This window comes from Euprymna scolopes, chromosome 25 (assembly GCF_053919585.1).
Source record: "Euprymna scolopes isolate OS-2025 chromosome 25, ASM5391958v1, whole genome shotgun sequence".
Taxonomy (NCBI): Eukaryota; Metazoa; Mollusca; class Cephalopoda; order Sepiida; family Sepiolidae; genus Euprymna; species Euprymna scolopes.
Genome location: NC_136506.1, coordinates 92,242,245 through 92,268,897, shown reverse-complemented (window position 1 = coordinate 92,268,897; position 26,653 = coordinate 92,242,245). Strand labels below are relative to the sequence as shown.

The following is a 26,653-nucleotide window of genomic DNA, read 5'->3' as shown; positions in this document are numbered from 1 at the left end:
ATGATAAAGAAATGTAACTCTTGTATCCACAATAATACAATATAACTTCGGAACAATGTATTTTGATTATATTTTCAATATTCCAAAAATATTTTGAAATGGTATCTTTATTAATATTAAAAAAATAATTTAATAGTATTTATTTCAATATTATTTTTAATACTTCGACAAACTTTTACTGGATATAAATAATAGGATTTACTAAGTCTTGAAAAGACATCTTCCATTTTTTCAAAAAGATTTTTCAAGGCAAAAGTCAAAATTCAAGGACTTTTCAAGCCTGTGCAAACCCTAGGCATGTTTGTTTCTGTTAGCATTTCGTTAAAAAATAAAAATAAAAAAAAAAAGTTGCCATCCTATTATCATAAAAGATAACATTAGAGATCAAAATAATTGCAATTCATTCTTATTTACTGCAGAAAGGAAAAATTATGCCGAGCAATAAAACAACTTTTATTGGAAAAAAGATGTACCTTTTTCAATATCGATTTCAAAGGAGTTCTTGGAGGTTTTTTGGTATCAGTGTTATCAAACTCCATTTGCACTAAGTTATCCGACCATTTTAGATGACGAGGACTTTTGGGAGCTGTAACAATAAAAAAAAAGACAATTGTAATTCTTTATTAATAATAAAAAAAAAATTTTAATTTTGGTACTTGTACAGTTTAGTCAAGACATTAAAAAAAAAATGAAAATATCAGGGGGGGGGGGGTTATATCGCACGTATCCGAAAAAAAGATTTCACTTAATTTCATCAAGTAGTTTTTTTTTTAACAGCGAAAAAATTTGTTATAACAAGCAAAAGGTTTGATTTTTAGGAAAAAAAGCTAGAATTAAAGATGGGGAGGGAGTATCAGCGCTTTACATGGAGTTATCTCCCCATTTTGTTTATAAAATTCAAACAAAATTTTAAAAAAAAAAAAAGCCTGCCTTCAACGCGCTCTCATTAAAACGTTTTTCTGTTGTAAAATAAAAAGCTACTCGATCAAATTAAATGAAATTTTTTTGGAGATCTTCAGTCCAAAATAGATACGCACAATATAACCTTTCCTTCGATATTTTCATCTTTTAATGTCTTGACTAAACTGTACAAGTGCCAAAATTTTTAATTGCATCATTTCTGTAATCAACAAAAAAACTAACATAACTCTTCTTCCCTATCATCGCATTTCACACAAATAAATCGGTAATCCTGAGAAAAGTGATGGAACTCTTAAAGCATAATTCACAACTCCCATCTTTGAAGTTTTTTCTAAGCTATCAAATCCAACTGTCTGTCCTTCCTAATTTGTTTTATAGCAGCAGCAGCTATTCCGCTCATATACAAATTAATGCTAAATAAAAAAATTAAAAATCCAAAAAAGTTTGACCTTTTTTACATTTTCAATCCCCTCACCTGACAGAAACAAGCAGATGTGCTGACATTTGTGTGAATAGTTTCTTCTGTTACACTTATCTAACAAAGTTAGATATTCAAAAACTCAAACCGATATAAGAATGTATCGGTTAGATCTATGTTGGATTCTGATTAGCGGATCATGCGTTGCAAATATCACCTGTCTTCAATTGTCGCAAACCCAAGATATAGTAAATAAAATTATTTTAGTAGCAAATATTTAAATGAAAATATTTTTTTAAAAGTACAAAGTGAAACTGAATGATTATACATTTTGAAATGTTGAATAAGAAATAATTGACTAAAAACATAAAACCTGTATCTTATACTCTTTTAAAAAAAAAAAAAAAAAAAACTGATAGAACTCTTCACTAACGCCACAATTCACACCAACAATTTTTGTAATCCTGAAAGGAGAACCGATAGAACTTGTCTTCACTTAAAGCATAATTCACAACTCCCAACTTCAATGGTTTCTCTAATCTCGCAAATACTCAACTGTCTATTCTCAATTTGTCTGAAAGCAGTTATTTCACTTATATGCAAATTATCACTATTTACAAAAAAAAAAAAAAAAAGTGCTTTCACTGTTTACATATCTAGTACAATTACTCCCTCCGTAAAAAAAAAAAAAAAAAAAAATTCAAGATATACAGTATTTTCAATGGAATAATCTCTGTTCATTAGTCAATGAGATCTTTTGTTCTTTGTTAGTCACAGAACCAAAATTTTGGTTCTTGTACAATTCACAGAGAAAGAAAAAGAAAAATCAGCTATGTTTTCTCTTAGTTGTCAAACACAACTCCCTGTCGCTCTCGAATTTGTCCCTCTTAAAGCAACTATCCTCATATGCAAATTAATGTTACACAAAAAATAAAGAGACTCCTGCCCGGTATAGCTAGTTCTATATTTCAAATCGAATCCAATCAAAAATCTTTTTAAATTAAAATCGACTTACGTGGAAAGAAAGTGAAACTGTCATTTGATTGGTCTCCAAAGAAATATCGGGGAGCGATTTGCTGTCCATTACATGTTGTATGCATCCTTGTAATTTCATCAAGTTCTGCTTCCGACTAAAGAAACAAAAAAAAAAAAAAAGAAAAAGAAGTCAACGTAAAATTGAATAGAGATTTGGCTATTTACAATTGAAGTTTGCTTATATTCATAATTTGAACATTTGGTTGGTTGGTTGTTTTACGGCATATCAACCCTTTTCGGGTTATTTAATGCTGAATCCAAAGATTTTGAAGAAAAATTTGTTTAATAGAATATATTTGTTTTTTTCAAGTCGGTTTCTATTCAACCCATAGTTGGAACCCTAACAGGTACTACCACTCTGGGTCAGAGTGGACCTGGGAGCAATGGTAATTAAAGGGTGGCTCCACACTCCCCAAACCCCACCACTGGATATAGTTTAAGGTCATATCCAGGACCCCCATTGAGAGATTTTTATCCTATGCAGGGGGGCAGTCGGTGTATTCTAATGCCCCACCGACAGGGCCAATGAACATTTGATTATCGTTTTTAGACAATTCAATAAAAAGTGTGTCGGGTATAAAACTAAATTTTGACGACATCCCTTTCAACTCTTCAGTTCTGTATTAGTTGTTATGCTTTATTTGCAGTGGAAATATTAGTGAAATATATTGATTTCAATGAAAGCCATTGTTATGGGATGATATATTTTCCTCTTACGATATGAAGAAATGATTTATTACACAAAAGATAATATTAATTATCCAAATAACATAATAAAAACATAACATAAAATAAAAATAGATATAGAGAATTAATCTAGAGAGAGAGAGAGAGAGAGAGAGAGAGATACATATAGCAAGAGTGTGAGATACATACGGAGAGATAAATACATAAATAATTATTAATATTATAAATTATAACAAAATAATACTCAAAATATTATATAATAATATTAAATTAATTAAAAGGAAATAACAATAAAAGATTATATAAAATAATATAAAAAGTATTACTTAAGAATTTGAATGAAAAACTTTTTTTTTAGTGTCTCTGGAGACATTCAAAAGATGGAACAAAAAAAAAAATTTAAAAAAAAATTTTTTTTTTTTTGTTCTTTCTGGAACAGTCTCTAGCGCTAACTACAAATAGCGGACGACAGCAAATTATAATTAGTTATAACACGACTACCAATTATAACTCCGACTGAAGAAAAACACAAGAAAACTAGAGTCGTTAAAATAACAGATGAACCAAACAAAATACAGAGAAAGATCTTTCATCAATAACTGGTAAATATAGATTTTTCTTAATTATATTTGACCAAAAAGCATTTATGTCTAAAGATAAAAACAAACATTACTATAAAAAACATTGACTTCTATTAAAAGGGAAATAACTAGAAAACAGAATTATTTCCCTTACACTATCGATTATAAACAGCTTATGAGACATTTGTTTATCTTTACTATTTTTGATTTTTTTTTTTTTTTTCTTTAAGAAAAATTTGTTTTTCTTTTCAAATTATATTTTTTTTTACTCTTTTTTTATTGATATGTTTGCAGCGTTCCGATACCCCTAGACTAGGAACAGCCATTACCTGGTGAACAACATTCTTTCACATTTAAATCTTGAGTTGCAAAAATGATGGGCTCTCTAGCAGGCTAGAAAACTGCATTACACCTGCCAGTATTCTATATTTTTTATGAAGCCACCATTCGACAATGTACCAACCATTCCGCTTTCCCTCTTGGACAGAGTTCAGGGGGCTGGTGTTCCCCTCCATGAATGAAAAATTTACTTTCACCATGACTAATGTTTGTGCAAAATTTCAGAAAAGTCCAAACAAATGAACAGGAATTACTACTAAGTCCAATCCCTCCTTTGTAAGGACAAAAAAAAAAAAAAAAACTAAAACAAATTGTCTATCAAGTTTCACCATTTTCCTGTCGCTGAAATGTTGCATTTCTGTGCTTGTTTCACAGTTATTTCAATGGAATACGATACCCCCTGCCCCTTCCAAGATAGATACTCCAGGCAAAATATAAAAGCATAAAAAGCTTGATAGGTGCCTACATGTTGGATATTTCTTTTTGTACTCGAACAACTTTTTTATCTCAAGTTTCACTCTTGGCTCCGGACTAACCAACATTCATAAATTTAAATGCACTGTGAAACATTTTGTTGCATTAGGACACTCCTATAAAATTGACCCCCCCCCCTACAAATCAATGGCAGTGTATCTTGTGTGTTGAATTGAAGTAAAACAAATAAAAACTAAATAACTAAATATAAAAGTGTATACTCAACAAATTTTTGATTTACAGACTTGAAATTTGGCATATAGGGTATTCAGATTTGTGGAAAACTAATCAGTTCATCCAGAAACAGGGCACGTAAGGGGTCAAAATTGAAAAATTAGTACATGAGAGTCATTAGATTTTTATCTGTTTGTCAAGTGTTTTACAAATGCGCATGTGTGAATCATTCACGACAGATTACTTAATAAGTAGGTTTGAAAACACTTTTTAAAGATCATGTCAAGCTGGCCTATGGATATTTTACTTGACTCGTTTCGATCTCAGCGCAAGTATTTTACGAAAAGTGAACCATTTAAAAAAAAAAATACTTGCATACACATGTCTCAGTTTACTTTTTTTTTTTTTTTAGAATTTAATATTATGTCTAATACCTACCATATTTCTGTTTAAAATAAGAAATTTGCATTAATTAAATTATGTTTATGCATATTTTACGATCAAGCAATGCCGGGCGGCCTGCTAGTAAATGCAATGTTTTTATATTTTGATACCAAAAATATTTCATTGGTATATATGCTCTAATCTGTTGACTTGTAAAAAAAAAATTCTAGAAAATTTTTAAAAGATTAAAACGACTTAAATTTCATTCTCCTGAAATGTTCAGTTTTAACCATAGAATTTGGAGAAAACGTTTCATAGTTTTTTCTAATTATTTGATGTTACACTCATTATCTATCATTTACGTTTTTGATTTATCCGTAAATAAACACCAAAAAACAGCTTCGTAAAATACAAATTTATGGCACCACTGATTTTATGGTGAGCAATGAAAATCCCTACTGAACGCTCCATAAAAATGAATACATTCATGAAGAATACTTCATTTTTTTTTTCTCTCTCTCCAATATTACCCGAGCCAACAGGTCCTACTAACATGCAATAAAAACAAACCAAAAGAAAAATTTTAGCCATGACGACCAATAAAACTGGACCATCCATTCCACTAACCATTTCATCAGGTAATCTGGAATCACAGCACAAAAGCGATGCTGACCTATTTCTGGGAGAGTCAGAATCATCAAAAGGCAATGGCGACATCTGAAATGAGAAAAAAATTTGTAACAAAAATTAAAGTTTGTTTAAACTAATTGCAAGTTGAATTTGAAACTATTTTATCAATATAACTAGGGCTAGGACAACAGCATATTCTTTTCATTGTTTTGACTCCAGTGTGTATCCTTTGATATCTTATACGCTTTTATATAGAGTGATGTGGTTTTCAGTTGATTAACCGCGTCTAACAGTCGGATATATATTCGAGAGTCATGACAATGAAAAGAATATGCTGTTGTCATAACCCTAAATATAAGTATGAATGAAAATGAGCAAAGTTTTACAAATTTATAATCGATCCAAACAATTCTAACACAAGATAAAAATGTGGCAGGGGCCATTTACTTTTACTAACTGTATGGAGGTGCCTTCAATAAGTTTCCAGACTTTGGGGGGGGGCACTTTTATTGAAAAGTACAGACATGAAACTCTAGTCATCTTCAAAGTATTCTATTCCAGCTGCAATACGTACCATTCAACAACTTCTGGAAGTGCGATTGCCACATTAACGACCCTTGTCACAGATGCTTTCATCTTCTCAATTGTCTTATAACAGCAGGCTCTAAGGTTTTCCTTAAACTTAAGAAATAACCAGAAGTCACAGGGAGCAAGGTCTGGACTATAGGGAGGGTGAGGAACTGTCTTTATGCCCATCTGGGTCAAATAGTCCGTGACAAGGATGGAGTTGTGAACTGGTGCATTGTCCTGATAGAAATACCACTGACCAGATTTGAAGAATGCTGGCCTCTTCCAAGGGAATATCTTCCTGAACTCCCTTAAAACCTTAAATATGCCAAGCAGTCACAATTACCAGATAAACACCACTCAAAAAAAAATTTCTTCATATCTTGAAAACTACTCATTTCCTGGAATTTTAAACATTACTTTTGTTTTTGGCACCCTCAAAAACCTATAATAGTGGTAATTTTAAAGGATTTTTTTTTTAAGGATGGAAAGATACTGCACCTTTACTGAAACATTTTATACCTGTAAAAAAAAAAAAAAAGTGCCAAAAAAAAAAAAAAAAAAAAAAAAAATAGGCTTTGGATGATCCCTTAATGCGCGACCTTAAGGGGAAACGTCAGCACACTACACAAGTCAGGTAATTACCTTCATTTGTTAAATTCTGATGAATAGTTGCAGAGATTTGGAACTTATAGAAATTTAAAAAAAAAAAAAAAAAAAAAAAAAAAAAAAAAAAAAGGTGGTATATCTATACTAGTAGCCAAACTGAATATTGAAATGCCTAGCTTTGGTTCTATAGTATGAAACTACATGAAAGTTTGCAGGCTTTTTGAAAATTATAATACTATTCTACGATTAAAATTTTATAACAATTGGTAAAAAAGAACCTATATTTTCAAACCAATAAAATATGCCAAAATTTGCCTATATCAATAGATCAATTAGATCTGTAAGACCCCAGAATCAGCAGTTACATATAAAATAAAAATTTAAAAAAGATACATTTTTTTTTTTTTTCCTTTCTCTGCTTCGACATCACATCACTCACCGGCTTGGTTATAAGCATCATGTGACTTGCTTCTAACACGTGCTAACAAATTCTGTGACATGTGCATGTATTGTTTGTTTATAATTCGATTAAAAAAAAAAAAAAAATGAAAATAAAAATAATAAAATAAAAAAAATGGTGTCAACCCAACACATGTCCTTTTAGCATTTGCTGATTCTGGTTAGTTTAAAGTTATATCAATCCTTTTCAGGTTATTTAAATGCAGACTCCAGTAATTTTAGAAAAAGTTACTATGCTTCAATTTGTTTATATCTTCAGATATTTATTCATGGAGTTTGGTTTGATTGTTTTGTAGCAAAAGACCTGCCTTAGTTCTTGGTTTTGCAAAATGTTAAGTTTATCAGATGGGAAATGGAAAAGTAAAAAAGAAAGGCAAAAAATGTTTAATACATTTTTTGCCAGAAATCCAGTATCTTAAGACTAGCCTAACTGGTAGCATCAAATTCCTAGCAGGTATTAGCACTCTGGGCCAAATTGGACCTGGAACAGGGATTTACACTGCGAGTGAAACAGTTGCATTTACAAATGATTTTTCCAAGTGACGACTAGAAATAATAAAATGCTTATCTTTTGGCGATTGTGTTTTTTTTTTTTGTTTTTTTTTAAACCAACAATCTTCCAAAGCTCATGACTGGGTGAAAATGTCTTTTCAATTTTTTTTTTTTTTTTTTTTTAATAAAACAAGCAAAGTCAAATTATTTAAACAATATTGTTTGTTTTAACAAAGGCTGTTTAAAAAACATCTGAAGAAATTTGAATGTTTATACAATTAAGTCTCAACATAAAATTTGCTGTATATTTAGAATTACTTATTAAAAATAAACTATTAAAACATCTTTATGATGTACATATCCGTCATGAAACCAAGACATATTCCAAAAATCACATGGATTTGGCTAGTAACTGTTCTATTTGATAGTAAATAAAAATATCAAGTTGTGAAAAGGTCAACTAATGATAAATTTGTCCGTAGAGCCCTGTGGGAGAAGTGGTGACCAAGTTGTAACTCCACATTCCCTACAACTCCCAAATAGGGCCTCACCACAGGTCATACCAGAGACCTTATTTTAGGACAAAATGGTCAACACAACATGCATCCTTTTGGCATTTTCCGATTCTTGGGTGCCTTAATTCTAATGGACCCCAATCAGATTTTACCCCCACCCCCCGTCATCCAATGAATACAGAGAACATCTTTTGGTTTTGATTCAAATAATAATTATAAAATGTTAATACAGGTAATATGTTATAGGCTGAAGGCAAAAAAGACAAGATTCCTCATTCAATTCCAGGCAACACCGAGTCTTGTTCATATAGTGAGAAAATTAAAGTTCAATTTTCAAAACAGCTGAAATGCAAATTTCTAAAATAAAATTCTCATGCAATCCAAACTAGAATTCATTAGAAAAAACGTTTTAGTTTTGACATTCAGATATATTGATATGAAAAAAAAAAAAAAAAAAAAAAAAAAAAAAAAAAAAAAAATGGAACTTACTTTTTTCTCGCGGACTTTTGTGATGCCTTCAATTCTGTCAAGAAACTTTTGGAAGTTAATGTAGGATTGTTCGTTCAAACTTTGATCACAAGATGTTGACACTAAAAATAAAAATTAAAATGTTTTAAATTGAAATACATATGAAAGCCGAATTACAACACAATATTATGAAAATCAACAAGTATTTACTTGTTTAAAATTTATGTATTTCAGAGTTATATTCCTTCATCATAATTTTATCCCCTCGCCATGATGTTCAGTTGAAGGAAAAAAAAAATTGAGTCCACATGCTGTTATCTGCAATGTTTTTGAAATGCCAGAAGAAAATGTTTGGCAACGTGATTTGAATTTAATCAACGCTTCGAACACTGAAAACACTACCCTGAATTTAAACGTAAGGTATGATTTGGTTGCTAATACCAAAACAAATTGGTATCATCAGTTAAATACAAGTTGTTGAATCAACACGAGAGGGTGGGAGACCTACATAGAGCTAACAGAAATTGGTGGTTTTAATTTTGGTTAAGAACAATTAAAATTTTTCAAACATAACTCAATCCCAGAACTAAATATTTTAGCATGTATTAAGATATCATATATATATGATACTTTTAAGGAAGTAATGGTTAACTCAAATTTAGTATTGATAGTTTAACATCAACAAATCCAGACTTTATTCAAAAGCACCAAGAAATTACTCCAAATATTAAGGATAAAAAAATTAAATGAACTATGTTATTTCAGTCAGTATTTTTACAAGGAAAAAAAAAAAGCAGTTTTAAGTTTTCTTTTTGCATAATAAATAATCCGAAGTATTTTTATCCCTAAAGGGAAGCAACTTACTCTCAGAAACATGTAAATTTGCGAGTTATCTCCCATAGTTTAGACAATTTATAGAAAAGGAAAATCAAATAGAAAAGCTTAAAAAATAGTTCTTTATAATTCAAGTCTAGAAAATACTGAATCAACATATACGGCTATTCTACAGGAGGGAGCTATTCATGAAGTGTGTGCAATATATAAAAAAAAAAAAAAAAAAAAAAAAAAAAAAAAAAAAAAAAAAAAACGAAAAAAAATTTAATTAAATTAAAATATTTTTTAAATAAAAAATGCAAGTTGAGGGTGCTAGAAAGAAGCTGTAAAATTATTAGAAAGATTTTTGTCTATCAGGATTATAGAAAGGGCCAGTCAGCTCTTCTGCAGATGTTTTCATGCCAGCCATGGTTTGTATCAACATCGTTTTATCAACCTAGGGGCTGACTTCAAAGCAACAGATACTTCTTTGTTGACAAGAGGTAGGATTCAGTTGTGACCTAGGAGATAATTCTTCCTAGACATTAACTACTCCTTTACAGAAGAGGGGGTTATATTCCCAATCTCTTGGGGATTCTCTACTAGAGAATGTAGACAAATTCATTTTTGGCCATTTTGTACCCAATCAGAGTACTCCCTTCCCACTGACCTGCCACACCTTGCAGTTGTTAAAAAAACAAGCTTTTTTTTTCTTCATTATTTTTTTTAATATGGACTAATAACTTTGCAGTTCTAAAAACATTTGGCAATTGGTTAAACAGTAGGTATGGGCAAAAAAATGGCTGAAGAAAATGGACCACTTTGCCTTGTGGGGTTTATAAATTTTTTTTTTATAGTTTACATCCAACATTTTGATTGTGATTGAAAGATAACAGACCAATGTTAAGCTATAATATAAATCTTGCCTGTATGTATGTATGTATGTATGTATGTATGTCTGCCTGCCTAAAACTTTCGATAGAGGCAACGGATTTTCACGAGATTGGTATGGTTTTGAAGCTTGACCATTCGGACGACAAATATCAAACAATTAATTAAAAGCATTAATTCCTTCACCCTCAACTGGGTATTTATCTACAGGAAGGGGGGGGTCACTTTTTTTACGTCTCCATTTTTGCAAGGGATTGTATCAGTGAGATTGACTTTACTAATTTCAACATTCCGAACGTGTCATGGAGTAGGGGTAAGACTCCACGTTTTCTTTCACTTTCTTTTCCGCCTTCGCGTCATGGGTTCGAGCATGCCTGCCTACAACCACTTTTTTTTTTCTCAACACACCTGCAAACACCCGGGCACCCAGGCTAGTCTCTAATAAGGAAAAAAAAAATGTATAATTTACATGTTAAAAAAAAAAAAATTCTAATAAAATGTTGAAACATTTTATTCGAATTTCAAGTTCAAATAAATCAACTTTAAAAATTTCTGGAAAAATAATTAGTTTTCCGAGATTATTTCAACGATAATTAATAAATTAAACTCATAAAATACCCCCCCCCCCCCAAAAAAAAATTTTTTTTAAAGCATTTTACAGTATATTAAAAACATGCTGAAAATGTAAACACAAATGCTGATTTTCACAAAATTACAGATCACGATAAGCATAATTTCGTTCAATTAATTTAATTTTGTAATAAAATAGGAAAAGCTTGTTCAATTAGAACATTTATGAATTTACACAAGAATTCATTTTATTTTTATTTTCCTCTCTGAAAAAGTTCCATATTAAACTTTGTATAATTTTTTTTTTTTTTATTCAATATAAAATTCTCCATGACATTTGTTTACCAATGTTTTTCCTCAGATTTCGAAATAAAATGTTGTACAAAATGTCAATTTTAGCAATTACATTACTCAATTTATAAATTTTATTATACACTCAAAAATAAGCTAAAAGAATTCTTTATTAATGGTCAAATAGAATTCAAATTTGAAAGAAAATGGTTTACTAATGAACCCCCACCCAACCCATTCACCGTTCTGTCCACCCATACTTTTGGTCAGTAGAAATAAAACCAGGATCTCAATTTATCAAGATAACAAAGCAAATTCTTACACGGAAGTTTACACGTTCATCCGTACAAGGTAAATATTATAAAATTACATTTTAAATTTCCTTAGAAATTATTAAAACCAAGTGAAATATTATTTGCAATTATATTTTTTGTGTGTATCATACTGAATTAAATTATTTAATTTAATATCTTTAGTTGGAAAAATATTGCTTAAATATTGTTTTTAATTTGTTTACTTGTTAATATCTCTGATGACATTTTCATAAAAATAAATTAATGCATGTTTTTAGTATTTAAAATTTTAACTTAAGCAAAAAAGTAAATTTGTTTGCATAAAATACATTTTCACCAAGATTATAAAAAGAAAAAAAAAAATACAAAATAATGGGTTCATTATATTCTGTGATTGCTGATAAATACTGAAAAAGTCATTAAAATTGGTTGATTTCCTGAATTTTGGAAAATCTTTAAGTGAAGGCCATTTTGGGGATCGGCCATTAATTTTCCGCATACCTATTAAAGACAGCAACAGCAGTTATTTTACACTGCGAGTGTAACAAGTGAGATTTTTTTTCATACAAGATTTTCATATATTTCCATTAAAAAATTTTAATATTAATTTAATACTAAGAATCTCAAACAAGAAGATTTTCATATTAAAGAGATTTTTTTTTTTTTTATATATATACACAAGATTGAAATGAATTTTGATTAATTACAATTCTTTTACAAGAATCAAAAGATTTTTTTTATTTGAACTTTCACCTAAACTTATTGTGGGTACATCGATCTTTGCAAAATACCAAAATTTTGGTAGCACAATTAGCAACAGAATTATGGCAATTCAAAAGTTTTTGGATAATGTACTATTGCATACATGCTATATGCTCAGGAACAATTTCTCAAAGTCTATAACTAAAAATAAAGGTTTAAAAAAAAAAAAACTCCTTAAAAATACAAAATCATCTTGTGATAAATGAAAATTATAATGGAAGCAATAATTATGAGATCAAGCTAGTGTAAACATTAAGAATCAGATAACTTTAAAAAAATTAGAAGGGGGGTAGATGCAGCTTTTATTATTCATAAAAGTTGGTGTTATATACATCAAGTAACACGAGTTATCTCCCCTTGACTGGGATTACTCCCACCATCACCTGCAACCAGCCACCACACAATCACGTGGTATATCGTAGTAGCAAAAACTACTACTCTTTCTTAGTGTTAATAAAGCTTCTATTATGTTCACATGTGTCTCTTCTCTCCATGTTATTGGTAACCCTTTACTAATACAGGCCACATAATACAACATGGTGTCAGAAAATAATTACGAACCTTAACATTCACAAACGTCAAAAAAAAAAAATAAATAAATAAATAAATAAAAAAATAAAATAAATAAATATAAAAAAATACAAAAAAAAAAAAAAAAAAAAAAAAAAAAAACTTTTACTAAACCTTTACTAATACAGGCCACATAATACAACAGGTAGAAGTTAATTCCTCCTAAGTTGCCAAAATGATGTCAAGGTGACTCATGGTTGGTATAAAATTGAATTTTAACAATTCATAGGACATTTCTTTTAATAGTAAATACAAGTGAAGATCTGAACCATATAAAAAAAAATTTAAAAAAAATTGATAACAGTAAAAAGTTAATTCAAAATCTATCAATTTTTTTTCTTTACAAAGGACAACTTTAAAACCCAGCTCCCATCATATTGAGTGTCCTCTCCCTCCTTTCTTCCTTGTCCAGAATTCCCTTACATTAAAAACAAAAATAAAGAAATATCTATGATGTCTGTACCTGTGACGAAAAGAAAATATACTCCAAACATCACAAATTGATCAAGTAGTTTTTATTTCTGAATAAATCATTTTTAAGCAATTAATATGAACTTGTAGGCATTATTACAACTACAGTCTCAAATTTAAACTTTTGTTGAGTTATCTCCCTAGTTTGGAGAATTTTTATTATCAAAATGGCAGATGAGACCGGCACTTTTCCAATCCTCATAAAATTTGACTTATCCAGAAATCTATAAAAGTGTGTGTGTGAGAACAACACTCAACCTATATATTTAAAGTTTTGATCTACAGACTTGAAATTTGGTATATAGGGTATTCAGACATGTGGAAAACTTTAATCGGTTTTCATTTGGAAAAACGGGCTGCTAAAGGGTAAAAATTGAAAAATTGGTAAGGGGGGGGGGACCATTGTATTTTTATTTGTTTGCTAAGTATTTCATGACTGCACACGAACAAATCACTCACACGACCACTTCCTTATGTTAAGTAGATTTGAAAACACTTAAAGAACGTAGTAAGCTGGCCTAATGATTATCATACTCGACGACTCACTGGTTTTAGTGTTTGGTTTTGATCTTTGTTCAAGTATTTATTTTTTTTATTTCTAAAAAGAATTTAACATTACGTTTAATACTGAGCAACATCAGGTACATCTGCTAGTTTATAAATAATACTAATTGAGCAATCTACGTGATTTTTGGAATATATTTCTGGAAGTTCTGGACAAGAACCGGAAAAAAAAAAAAAAAAAAAAAAAAAATGCATAAACAATGTCATGCGCATTAGGTTGAAAACCACTAACATAAAATAAATGAACCGTCAGAAAATAACCCAACTTTAACAAGCCTAAAAAGACGGGGGGGGGGGCACAGAGAAGGGCGGGGAAAACAACAACACAGAAGGGGGGGGAAAAAAACAACAACACAGAAGGGGGGAAAAAAAAGCAACAACAACACAGAAGGGGGGAAAAAAAAGCAACAACAACACAGAAGGGGGGAAAAAAAAGCAACAACACAGAAGGGGGAAAAAAAAAGCAACAACACAGAAGGGGGAAAAAAAAGCAACAACACAGAAGGGGGAAAAAAAAAGCAACAACACAGAAGGGGGAAAAAAAAAGCAACAACACAGAAGGGGGAAAAAAAAGCAACAACACAGAAGGGGGAAAAAAAGCAACAACACAGAAGGGGGAAAAAAAAAGCAACAACACAGAAGGGGGAAAAAAAAAGCAACAACACAGAAGGGGGAAAAAAAAGCAACAACACAGAAGGGGGAAAAAAAGCAACAACACAGAAGGGGGAAAAAAGCAACACAGAAGGGGAAAAAAAGCAACAACACAGAAGGGGGAAAAAAAAGCAACAACACAGAAGGGGGAAAAAAAAGCAACAACACAGAAGGGGGAAAAAAAAGCAACAACACAGAAGGGGGAAAAAAAAGCAACAACACAGAAGGGGGAAAAAAAAAGCAACAACACAGAAGGGGGAAAAAAAAAAGCAACAACACAGAAGGGGGAAAAAAAAGCAACAACACAGAAGGGGGAAAAAAGCAACAACACAGAAGGGGGAAAAAAGCAACACAGAAGGGGAAAAAAAGCAACAACACAGAAGGGGGAAAAAAGCAACAACACAGAAGGGGGAAAAAAGCAACAACACAGAAGGGGGAAAAAAGCAACAACACAGAAGGGGGAAAAAAGCAACAACACAGAAGGGGGAAAAAAGCAACAACACAGAAGGGGGAAAAAAGCAACAACACAGAAGGGGGAAAAAAAGCAACAACACAGAAGGGGGAAAAAAGCAACACAGAAGGGGGAAAAAAGCAACACAGAAGGGGGAAAAAAGCAACACAGAAGGGGGAAAAAGCAACAATTACACAGAAGGGGGGGGGAAAGCAACAACAACACAGAAGGGGGGGGGAAAAAGCAACAACAACACAGAAGGGGGGGGAGCAACAACAACACAGAAGGGGGGGAAAAAGCAACAACAACACAGAAGGGGGGAAAAAGCAACAACAACAACAACACAGAAGGGGAAAAAAAGCAACAACACAGAAGGGAGGAAAAAAAAAGCAACAACACAGAAGGGAGGAAAAAAAAGCAACAACACAGAAGGGAGGAAAAAAAAGCAACAACACAGAAGGGAGGAAAAAAAAAGCAACAACACAGAAGGGAGGAAAAAAAAGCAACAACACAGAAGGGAGGAAAAAAAAGCAACAACACAGAAGGGAGGAAAAAAAAGCAACAACACAGAAGGGAGGAAAAAAAAGCAACAACACAGAAGGGGGAAAAAAGCAACAACACAGAAGGGGGAAAAAAGCAACAACACAGAAGGGGGAAAAAAAAAGCAACAACACGAGGGGAAAAAAAAAAGCAACAACAACAACACAGAAGGGGAAAAAAAGCAACAACAACAACACAGAAGGGGAAAAAAAAAAAAAGCAACAACAAAAACTTTCTTCTCAACCTAATACATGTAATCTACTTTTCACTCAATTTTCAAGCGGACAAGACCAACCTACAAACAGTATTTTACATAGATTTTATTAGAAACTTACCAGATACGTTCAAAACTTTTCCCAATCTTTCTCCAAGAAGAGAATTATCCACGATAGATGCTATTTGAGAATTGCCAGCCTCCTTTCCCTTTCGAACAGGATGGTTACTTCCAACATTATTCAAACTAGAGTTTCTTTCTTCCGTTGCTGCCGACCGGAATTCTTGTCCTGCCCAGACTTTTTCCAAATTCACAGCTTCCGGATAATTGAAGTATTTCTTTCCGGAGCAAGAAGCTTCCACGATCGCAGAATCGTCAAATAGTGGAGAAAAGTACAATTTGCCACTAGGGCTGGAATGACAATAGCTTGAATCGAGTTCTTGGGGCAAAGACTCTGAGGAATCGTTGGCACTATACCAGCTGCAATTTAGAGAAGAATTAGGACAGGAAGGAGAACACGAGGAAGGGATTCTTTTTGGAGATGTTGATCTGACAGTTACAAACGCACTGTTCGGGATTTTCTCTCGAGGTGATGACCGGGTTGTTACATTTGGACTGATCAAGGGAGAAGCTACCAGTCTATGGAGTTTGGATGGTGTTTGAAGTGGAGTAGAATAAATAGAATCCTCTTTACTGTAGGGGGATTGCTTTTGAATGTCCGAACATAATGAAAGAGCAGGAGAAGACTTTGAGTTAGCTTCTGAATATTTTGCTGATCCTTTCAAACTAGAATTAAAATTTAAGGATTTTATGGGATATTTAACACCGGGTGAGCATGATGAAACTTTATTCAAGTTCCTTGTGAGGTTCGCAACTTGGCATCGTTTAGGAGGAGAGACGGAGTTGCGCGAGGTACGTTTTTTACGGGTGTTCATTTTCTTGGGGCCGACACGGGTAGTGTTATTTGGGCTATTATACGACACACAATTGTTTTTAATTGGCGACGATAACGGTTTAGCTTTGGTTAATGAGTCTGTTGATTTTTTAATCCCATATCTGTAAGGAATCTGCTTTTTATTCACAAACTGCCGGCAATCTTTGTTGCCATTATCAGGTTTGGAAAGTTTCGCATATTTATTTGTCCGGACGACATTCGCCGTGTTCCGAGCAGGCTTGCCATCAGTTAACTTTATTGTAACATTAATGCAAGTCGCACCGACATCATCATCAGTTGAAAGGTCGATACCGTCGAGAGTAAAATCCTGACTCAGAATTCTAGCTCTATTCAGTTCCTCTTTGATGCTCAACTCCCCGTCCATGCTGTCGAGACTGTCCATACGTGCACGGTTGAGAATGTCACTGCCACTCGAGCCATAGCTAGAATCTGAAGAATCCAAAGACATTGAACTCATAATTTTAGAGAGAACACCAGCATCAGTTCCAGGGTCAGGTTTCATCGCATGATCCAGAAAGCAAGAGATTTTAGCCATTTTTTTTCTTCATTCCACATTTATCAACTTTAAAATGATTATCTGAAAAAAATAAAATAAAAATAAAAGTTATAATTAGAAATTTAAAACAAACATTTCTGAATTTTTCAGATGCAGATTATATTATTTATATTGTTTGGACTACTGTTCTCTTAAGTATCATCTTCACAACGTTTTGTCGATCTTCTTAAAGTGCATCTTGTTGAACTCTGGAATCTGTCAAATACAGGAATCTTCATGGAATTCAAATAGAACTCTTCATATAATCGACGAGAGTAGCATGGTCTGGTTTCATCAGCCATGACTGGGTAGAGGATTGAACCTTCAAAGGAGTTAAACTTTACAACTGAATTTTGGTCATAATCATGGTCGCAACATTCACCATGGGTCAGTTAGGCCTATTCTTTCTAAAAAGTTCATATCCCAAACATTGGCTGGCCAAGCAAGGCGATTTAAGGCTGCTTCCATTATGAGTGCAAGTCATTTGCGATTCCAATGACAGATCCTAAAATGGTGAAGGATTAAAATCAGTTCAGCATCCTGCTTCACTGTTCCGAGCCAGGATTTTAGTTTGCCACTCAACGTTTCTTCCAGCATAGCAACGGTGCTGGATCAAGAACTTCATGGATGAAATTACCTGGATATCTAAATGTGTAGCCAAACTAATAAATTTTACAAAGCACTTTATCCACTATGCAATAATAGTGCAGCAACAGTATTAGAAAAAAAAAAAAAATTATTTATGAAAAATAACACTAAAGATGAAAACTAGTTTGAAGGAAAAAAAAATTGAAGACAAATCATTTAAAGCATATATAAGCGGTAAGTTTGGTGCAACATCAAACTGTCCATCAATCTTTCCCAATTTCTTGAATTTCATATCAAAATGATAATTTAAAAATCATACAACTAAACTTTAATCATTAAATTCTTGTATGAAAAAAACTAAACGAAACTTTTATTAAAAAATTTGGGTTCATGCGAATCATTCTGCTTCACATATATGCCATCAAAAAGTCCTTTCTGATTAATGCTTACCAGTTATAAAAAAAAAAAAAAAAATTCTGTTCTGAAAACAGCCAAGTTCATGTGCTTATTTTAAAACTGATAATAGCATTACAAGCATATGCTGTATTTTCGTGGACATTGGCAATATTACATACCTAATGTGCTTCAACAAGTCATACCTTTTTTATTTGTGGGTCAATTTTTAAAAGAATTACATTGATGGAAAGAGAATAAAATAAGCATTCCAATGATGTTAATTTATTTTTCTTTCATGCGTTCAATATTTTTATGCTCCAAGTTAAAAATGAAGAAAAAAAAAAACGGTATAAAATGACAGTAGCAAAACGGAATGTTTTTTCAATGTTTACATTTTATACGTTACATTTGGATACATATGCGCGGGGTTAAATTTGATTGGATATTGCTGAAATTTTACAGGCTATATGAAACAAAGAAGTCCATCTCTACTGGTGTTTGATTTTCACGACCACAGGAAACAGTTCTGACCGAGCAAGCTGACGAAGAATATTTCGAAATTGATAAGATAAATCAGCATATATCATCCATTTTCATATAGATAATAGTTTCAGAATTATTTTCATGTATAATATGTAAATATCATAATTATTGTGCGGAAATTTCTTTAAAATGTTATCTTTTATAGAAATTAACTGAAAAACAGCTCGCTAAGCACTAATGCTAACATAATGCGCTCAGCTGACTAAAGTATTCTCTTAAAAATAGAAAACATTTTCTGCTTTTGTGCTTAGTTTTTACAGTTTTGTTTTTTTTTTCATTTTTAACTTTTATGCATTCAATATTTTTATGCTCAAAGAAAAATAAATTATCACCAGAATGCTTATTCTTTCCAGACTTATAGACTAGTCATTTTCTATTCTGGAGTTTGTAAATTAAAAAAATTTATTTAAGTTTTTCAAATTTGATTTCTAAACAATACTATATTGAAATAGGGTTATTTATGCTATTTTTCGCGTTCGCCGGTTTTTTGTTTTTATTTTTCAGGTTTTATAAAGTTTTAACATCTTTTTGCATCACGTTCGCGGTCTTTGTTTTTCCGATTTTAAGAAATTTTAACGTTGTTTGTTTGCATCACGTTCAGATTTTTTTTCCTGATTTTTTTTTTTTTTTTTTTTTAAGTTTTAACATTTTTTTTTTCGATTAAATTATAACATGGTTATTACTTCGCTTATTCTTTTTTATTTTATCCCCCACACCCCTCTAAACACCTGGGAAACGCCGAGTACCCTTCGCTAGTGACAAAAAAAAGGTACTTGTGCACTTATGCTACCATGCTAAAATAATATTTAGAAACCCATTCTTAAAACACCCTTTCTTCCCCATGTTAACTATTCTGTACTTTCACCTAACAAATAAAGATATCGTGAAACTTGAATTTATTTTTAACTCAGTGTCAAGACCACTTTTTTCGAATCTGTAAAACAAACCAGGTTTTTTTTTTTTAACTGAAGATATCTAAATAATAATTAGGCGGTTCGATAAAGAATTTCATTGTAATGCATTTTGTAAATTTTTACCTTATTTCCACCTTAACATTTTTCTTTAAAATGACTACCTTTTAAAGTTTTTGGGTATGCTAAAAACGAATATCGCATTTAAATTTTCTGCAAATAAGTAGCTTTCCGGATATTAAGCAATGTCATTTCTTATGTTATTGCTGGTGGCCATATTGGTATGCGCGTTTGTGCATAGTTTCTCGGGGTTGCGTTTGTACGCACCAAGATGCCCACCAGCGATAACATAAATGACATTGCTTAATATCCGGAAAACTACTTATTTGCAGAAAATTTAGATGCGATATTTGTTTTCAGCATACCCAAAAACCTTTAAAAGTAATCATTTTAAATGTTTAGGTGGAAACAAGGTAAAAAAATTACCGTTTTATTTCTTTGTTAATTGGATTAAAAAAAAAAAAAAAAAAAAAAAACAATAGAAATAACAAAAATTACCATCAACTGGTAAATATATAATTGTTGCTTATCAGGATTCTTGGTATCCTGGTACTGTGAAAGTTACATCGAGGATTCATGTAGAGTATGAGTTATGGTTGCATCTCAGAAAATAGGGGTATATCTTGGGCCAGAAAATTGAAAATTGGACTGATCCCAAAATGCATAAGTTCTGGTCAACTATGGGAATTTACATCTTTTACAGAAATCCAAAATCTATATGAAAAATTTTCAATTTATTTCTGAGATTAATTCATATCTACTCAATTCTTTTTTTTTTTTTTTTTTTTTCTTTGAGGGGAGTAGTAAATACCGGCCATGAATGCTCTTTAAGCATTCAATGGCTACACCCAAGATTAAGCTCTCCTTCGGTGAGGAGACAGGAAAATGCCTATTCTCAAAGCTATATTTAAATACCACTATAATACTTAGTTTTGCTCATAAATAGACACCTACTGTATGATACTATGCACCAGTTTAAAAAACATTGAAATTTGTACATCTGAATTTATAATTCATGGCTTATGGTAAAGAGATACATCAGATTTGACTGCATAGTCAGAAAGAGCACACAATTTTAGATAAGAGTGCCAAGTTTCATAAGAATAGCTTGAAAAATAAATGGTAGCGAAATTACCGAATTTCTTGAAATGTTGAGGTCCGTAATTTAGCCCACTTTTTCTAAAGAACAATGTCTATGGAAAAAGCCTAAATTTTGGCACTTAAAATTCTCATAACTTGAACTACTGATGGTATTTGCATAATTCAAACGGTTTTAAGCATCTTTTACATAATTATTTTATCAACTTGCATGAAACTAAAAAAAACTTAATGCTAATATATGCCATGAAAGTCCTTTCTGAAGTTATACAAGTTATAAAACTAAAATAAATTCTGAAAAACAGCCAATTTTTTTAATTTATTTTTTAAACTGATAAACATTAATCAGAAGGGACTTTTTCTGGTCATTCAACAAAGCAAAACACTCCGTACAAACCAGAAATAAATCATTTGTAAACAATCACATCATTAACTCGAACAAAGCCACTACAAAAATAAAATAAAGATGTTAAAAAATAAAAATAATATTACTTATGCAGAGAATTTTTCGGAAACCCATTTCTTAACATGTGGAGGAGAGGGTGTTTTTCTAACTAGTCTGTACTTTCACCTAACAATTTAAATAATACAAAACAAGTGATTCGTGCCACAAATATTGAAAGACAACTGAAGTTTTTTCTCTGTATGTGCCTAACTGGGGAAGGAGTTGAGGGAACCACCTCAAATGGACGAATGTGATCAGTGCCAAGCAAAATATTGAACAGAATCGGAAAAAAAAAGAAAAACACCAATTGTATGAAGAACTATCGTTGATAACATGCAGCTCTCTTTTTATTAAAATCAAATTGATGTTGAACACGTACGTTTACTTAATTACATCGCCATAAACAAAATGAAAAATACATAAAATTATTACATTTTCTTGAGGATACTATTTAAGTACATGGTCTGATTTTTGGATATTTGCATTCCTCAATATGTATTGATTAGGCACACAATATATATGTATATTTTAAGTTTATGTGATGCGTGATTTTGAAATTACAGCAAAGACATGCCAGAAATAGAAAGGGGAGATTAATTCTGACGCTTACAGGCCACCGCAGTTCTTAACTCGAAGAGAGGGAGACAATTTATGATATTTGGTACTTTATTTCTGCCACCAAAATTGAAGAGAACAACATTTTTATTGACTTCTAATGAAGTTGCAGTTGGAATGGTTTAAAAAAAAAAAAAATAAAATAAAAAATAAAAAAAATAAAAAAAAAATAAAAATAGGTATGATAATCATTATGTATAGAATTATATGAATTATATTGAATGTTCATCTTTACCATCATTTAATTCTGTTTTATTTGATGATATACTTTAAAAATTGTCCATCAGTGGAATTTTGCTTGTAAGTGATGCTCACTTCCCACACCTCAAAACTGAAGACCGAAATTGAATTAGAAATAATTATACATTTATTTCCTATTGCGTTCTTATTAGGAGTGATGAAAACATCTTTTGTGACATTTTTACTGTTTTTTTTGTCCATTGGTTTCAGAGTTGTCATGTTGTAATTTACACTGTGCTTCTTCACCCTCAACTAGAAAACTGCAAGATGAAATAATTTTCTTTACCAGTGATTCAAAGTGAAAAATAATGCTAAATCAATAAGAAAAAGACAGGGAAATTTTCCATATGTTTATATCTATTGGCCTTAAATTCAGTGCAATTGTAAAAGTCTACATTCACATCATGCCTGTTATTTGATAAGATGGTGTAGACAATGCATGTCTCAAATTTTCATTGGCACGCAAAAGGATTTAACCCATCTTCCTTTCCAATATAATTAATATTAGCATAATTTATGACAAAATTTGTCGATAAGTCAGCATTAAAAAACTGATTAATCGGACGATTAATTGATAATCGGTACATTCCTAATATGAGTGTACATCATTGCAGGTTTAGTGTGTTCAGCCACAGCACAGGGCAATATTTAAGCATTGCAGTGGGGCAGGAATCATGAAAATCTGTAGGCAGTGATGGGATTCAGCCGGTTCGCACGAACCAGTGCTTAAAATAAGAGTTTGGCGAACCTGTTATTAAAATTACATAAACCCCTATTCATAACTACATTATAGTATTTTCTTAGAACCTGTTCTTAAAAAATTTGAATCCCACCACTGTCTGTAGGCAACAAAAGCAACTGTTACTCTTTGGCAAATAGATAGCAACTCTAATCTAAGCAGATCATATATTCCAAAAGGAATAGGGTCGCAACAGAGCATATGGACCAATGCTGTAGGCACTCAAGAGAATCAGAGCATTTTTGCTAACTCGGCCGAACACTAGTGATCCATATTCCAAGTGGGGGACGAATCATTACCTTGTAATGAAGGCCTAATCAACAAATGCCATTCATGAGGAATTAGGTAATTCAGGGTACGTAACATGTAAAGCTCTGTATTCACCCTGTTGAATATGTAAGTGATCGTCAAACATGAGATTGCAAGATATTACTCCCAGATAGTTATGACATTTTAAGAATGGCACAAATGTGTCTTGAAACCAAATCCCATGGACAGGAACAAGAGAGAGATATCTAGAGGACAATATGCAAGCCTCTATGAAGCAAGGTTCAAAACTAATATTCTTAAGGGACGTACAATTAAAAAAGCTTTTAATAAAGATTAAGAATCCTTGTTCGGATCTTTAATTTGCTTCAATTTGGTTTTATCTATAGTACATGACATAAGCCCATTGATTCACCAATCACCAAAGTTAAGCAATATTGAACCTGGTCAGTATCAAATGGGTGACCATTTAGCAATACCGGGTGTTGTATATGCAGGAGGACGCTGGCACCTCTCTGCAAGAACTACAAAAATATGACATTGTCATCTTCCTTGAGAATGCTACAAGGGATCGCTTGTGAATTTGATATCCCTGCCACCCCGAAATCTTTTCTCCTTTGGAAGAAGCCTAGGGTAAATGCTAATTTTTATCTATAGGACACTAAACCACATTCAGTTTTTCGAAGGGGGGGGGTGCAAAATACATTGCACCGGGGGCCCGTGGCACAGTGGATAGAGGTATCAAGTCGCTACAATTCCAGTTGAAGACAGCGGTTTCAATCCTACCCAAAGTAGGTCAGATGATTAGTTGGCCAAGACGTGGTAAGACGACTATGGAAGGCAGTAATTACTGGGGATACGGATACAAGACTCAGCATTCCTATGCTGCTGCAGTTAACCACCTGAAGGCCAGAGGAGGAGTTGGCCGAAACGTGGTGAAACAACTATAAAGATGAGGATAACAATCCGCAAAAAAAATACACATACATTAAAAATCCATGAATAAGGAAAAATGTGATTTACAATGGTTTCAAAACAACTTAAATCAGCTTTAAGAAAAGGCTCCACAAAACCCGACATCAAAATATCAAGTATACTTGAAAAAAAAAAAAAAAAAAAAAAAAAAAACTAAGAATACAAGATTGCTTTGTCATCAACGAATAAGTTTAATACAATTTATAAAGATTCAAGTAAAGATTATCAAAGGATTTGTAGTAAGCCATTTTATTGACAATGGGAGGGGAGGGACTGACAATGTTCATAATGCTTTGCTATCAATTTTAGTGTCATCTCAAAATAATTGTGGTTAAATTTCCCACCCCAATCACGGGCTCTACAGATAAATTTATTTTTAGTTGACCTTTGACAACTAACTATTTTTGTTTACTGGCCAAATAGAAAAGTTACTAGCCAAACCCACGTGATTTTTGGAATATAACATCTTCGTTTCATGATGAGTACATACAGATTTTTTTTTTAATAAATACAATTCTAAATATGCACAGAATTTTAATGTTGAGATTTGAAACTGTAAACTTTCAAATCTCTTCAGATTTTTTTTTTTTTTTTTTAACGATATTCATTAAAAAATCTTGTTTAATTTGACTGCTCTTTTCATCAGGGAAAGAAGAAAAAAAAGAAAAAAAAAAAAAAAAGAAAAAAGACTTTTTTTTTTTTTTTTTTTTTTTTACTTTGTAATAAGCTTTGGAAAATTAGTAACGTGCCAAAGGATAAATCTTATTTTTAGTCACCACTTTTTTTTCTTTTTTTTTTGGGGGGGGGGGGGGGGGCGGGGGGAATCACTCGCAACGTAAAGCCCAATCAATATATACAATTTATTAGAAAATTTGAAACAGGGCCGACAGGTAAAATAAGGTAGAGTCATGATAAACTAATGCTAACATAATTAATAGGCATGTCAGAATTTTTTGGGATTTTTTTTTTTTTTTTTTTTTTTTTTTTTTTTTTTTTTTACACACCCTTAACACAAAACTGCGAATAAAATATACAAAACTTGTAATTTCTCTTTTTAAAGTGGTTTGTGTAATTTCTTTATGGAATACACTTCCAAAATAAACTATTGAAGGTTTTTGAAAAATGATAGAAATATTATTTATTTTTTAAAAAACAGTGTTTACAAAGTGCCTGCGCGCGCTCATGCAGCCATTTTTCTACATAATAAAATGAATTGAATTTTACAAGTTAAATTTTTTTTTTTTTCAATTTAAAAAAAAAAAAAATCTATCAAAATTTTTCTGTTGGTTCAATTTTTACAATATTTGCAGGTTTAATGTGAAATTTTATGCTCTTTCCAATAAACCGAGTATAATATTCTAGACAAACGTCTTTTTTTAAATTCACCTCCCCCAAAAATCACTCCATAAGGAAGAAATAAAATCTATTAAATCCAAAACTTATGTATTTTTTTAAAGAAAAAAAATGGAAAATCGGTCGAGTGAAATTTTTTTAAACGGCAAAAACTGATAAGTGAAATGTGATCATTTTTTAAGTTACGATGGCCCATATTTAACTACCTTTTGTTTACAGCAAACACATGCCAGAAATAGAAAGGGGAGATTAATTCTGACGCTTACAGGCCACCGCAGTTCTCAACTCGAAAAGAGGGAGACAATTGTCTCCCTTCCAGTTGTGATCATCTGATATTGCGGTATTTTTGAATCCTTGTTTTTAAAAAAGGATTTTATTTAAGTACATGGAATATAAATATGGATAAATTCTTAACAATGAAGAATGGAAGTACCATTGATTAGTATTTTTTATAGGTAAATGATTTTTTGGAATTTATATATATTTATTATATTTGAAGTAAGTTAAAATTCATTGATTTTCTTGAAATCTTTTTTAAAGAAACCCGATTTAAAAAAAAAAAAAATATTGCATATTTTGCTATTAAACCTGTTATTTTATAATTTGGTCTTTGCTCCTTTTATTGAAAAAAAAAAATAAGGGTTTAAATTATATTTTTTCAAGTAGTTATAAGCTTCGAAAGATAGTAAGTCTAATTATTCAAGTTTTTATCATGCATTTTTAATGGCGATTTCTGACATTGCAACTAATTCCTATTTTCACCCTTTTCTCACCAAATACCACATTTATACCATGGCTAACCTACTTAAATCCCATATTTTGACAATACGCGGCGGCGACGGGGGAGAGGAAATTTTTTTTTTAATTTAATATACTAGATATTATACAATAAAAAAATAAAAATGGTGTTAAAAACCCTCCTCCCGGCCCCATTATTAAACTGTAGCAAACAGAGCAATTTGCCAGTCAAACAGGTGATGTGGGCCTGCTTTATTAACACTGTACTGCTTACAAAAATTTCAAAGAGATCCGCATCTTCAACATATCAAGTGATCTGCCACCTAATTCGAGATGGGATGGGGAATTAAATTAAAACTGC

General features: G+C 31.7%; 1 protein-coding gene across 1 annotated transcript in view; it reads right to left on the bottom strand.

Annotated features, from left to right (window-relative positions):
• LOC145247509 (uncharacterized) overlaps positions 1-26,653 on the bottom strand; it is a 56,075-nt gene that overhangs the window by 5,620 nt on the left and 23,802 nt on the right. The window contains exons 2-6 of the mRNA XM_080109323.1: positions 15,956-17,366; positions 8,775-8,875; positions 5,641-5,730; positions 2,355-2,469; positions 474-586 (exon numbers count right to left, since the gene is read on the bottom strand). Of these exons, the coding sequence (XP_079965449.1) occupies positions 474-586; positions 2,355-2,469; positions 5,641-5,730; positions 8,775-8,875; positions 15,956-17,324 (1,788 nt within the window). The 5' untranslated portion in view covers positions 17,325-17,366. The remainder of the gene's footprint in view (positions 1-473; positions 587-2,354; positions 2,470-5,640; positions 5,731-8,774; positions 8,876-15,955; positions 17,367-26,653) is intronic.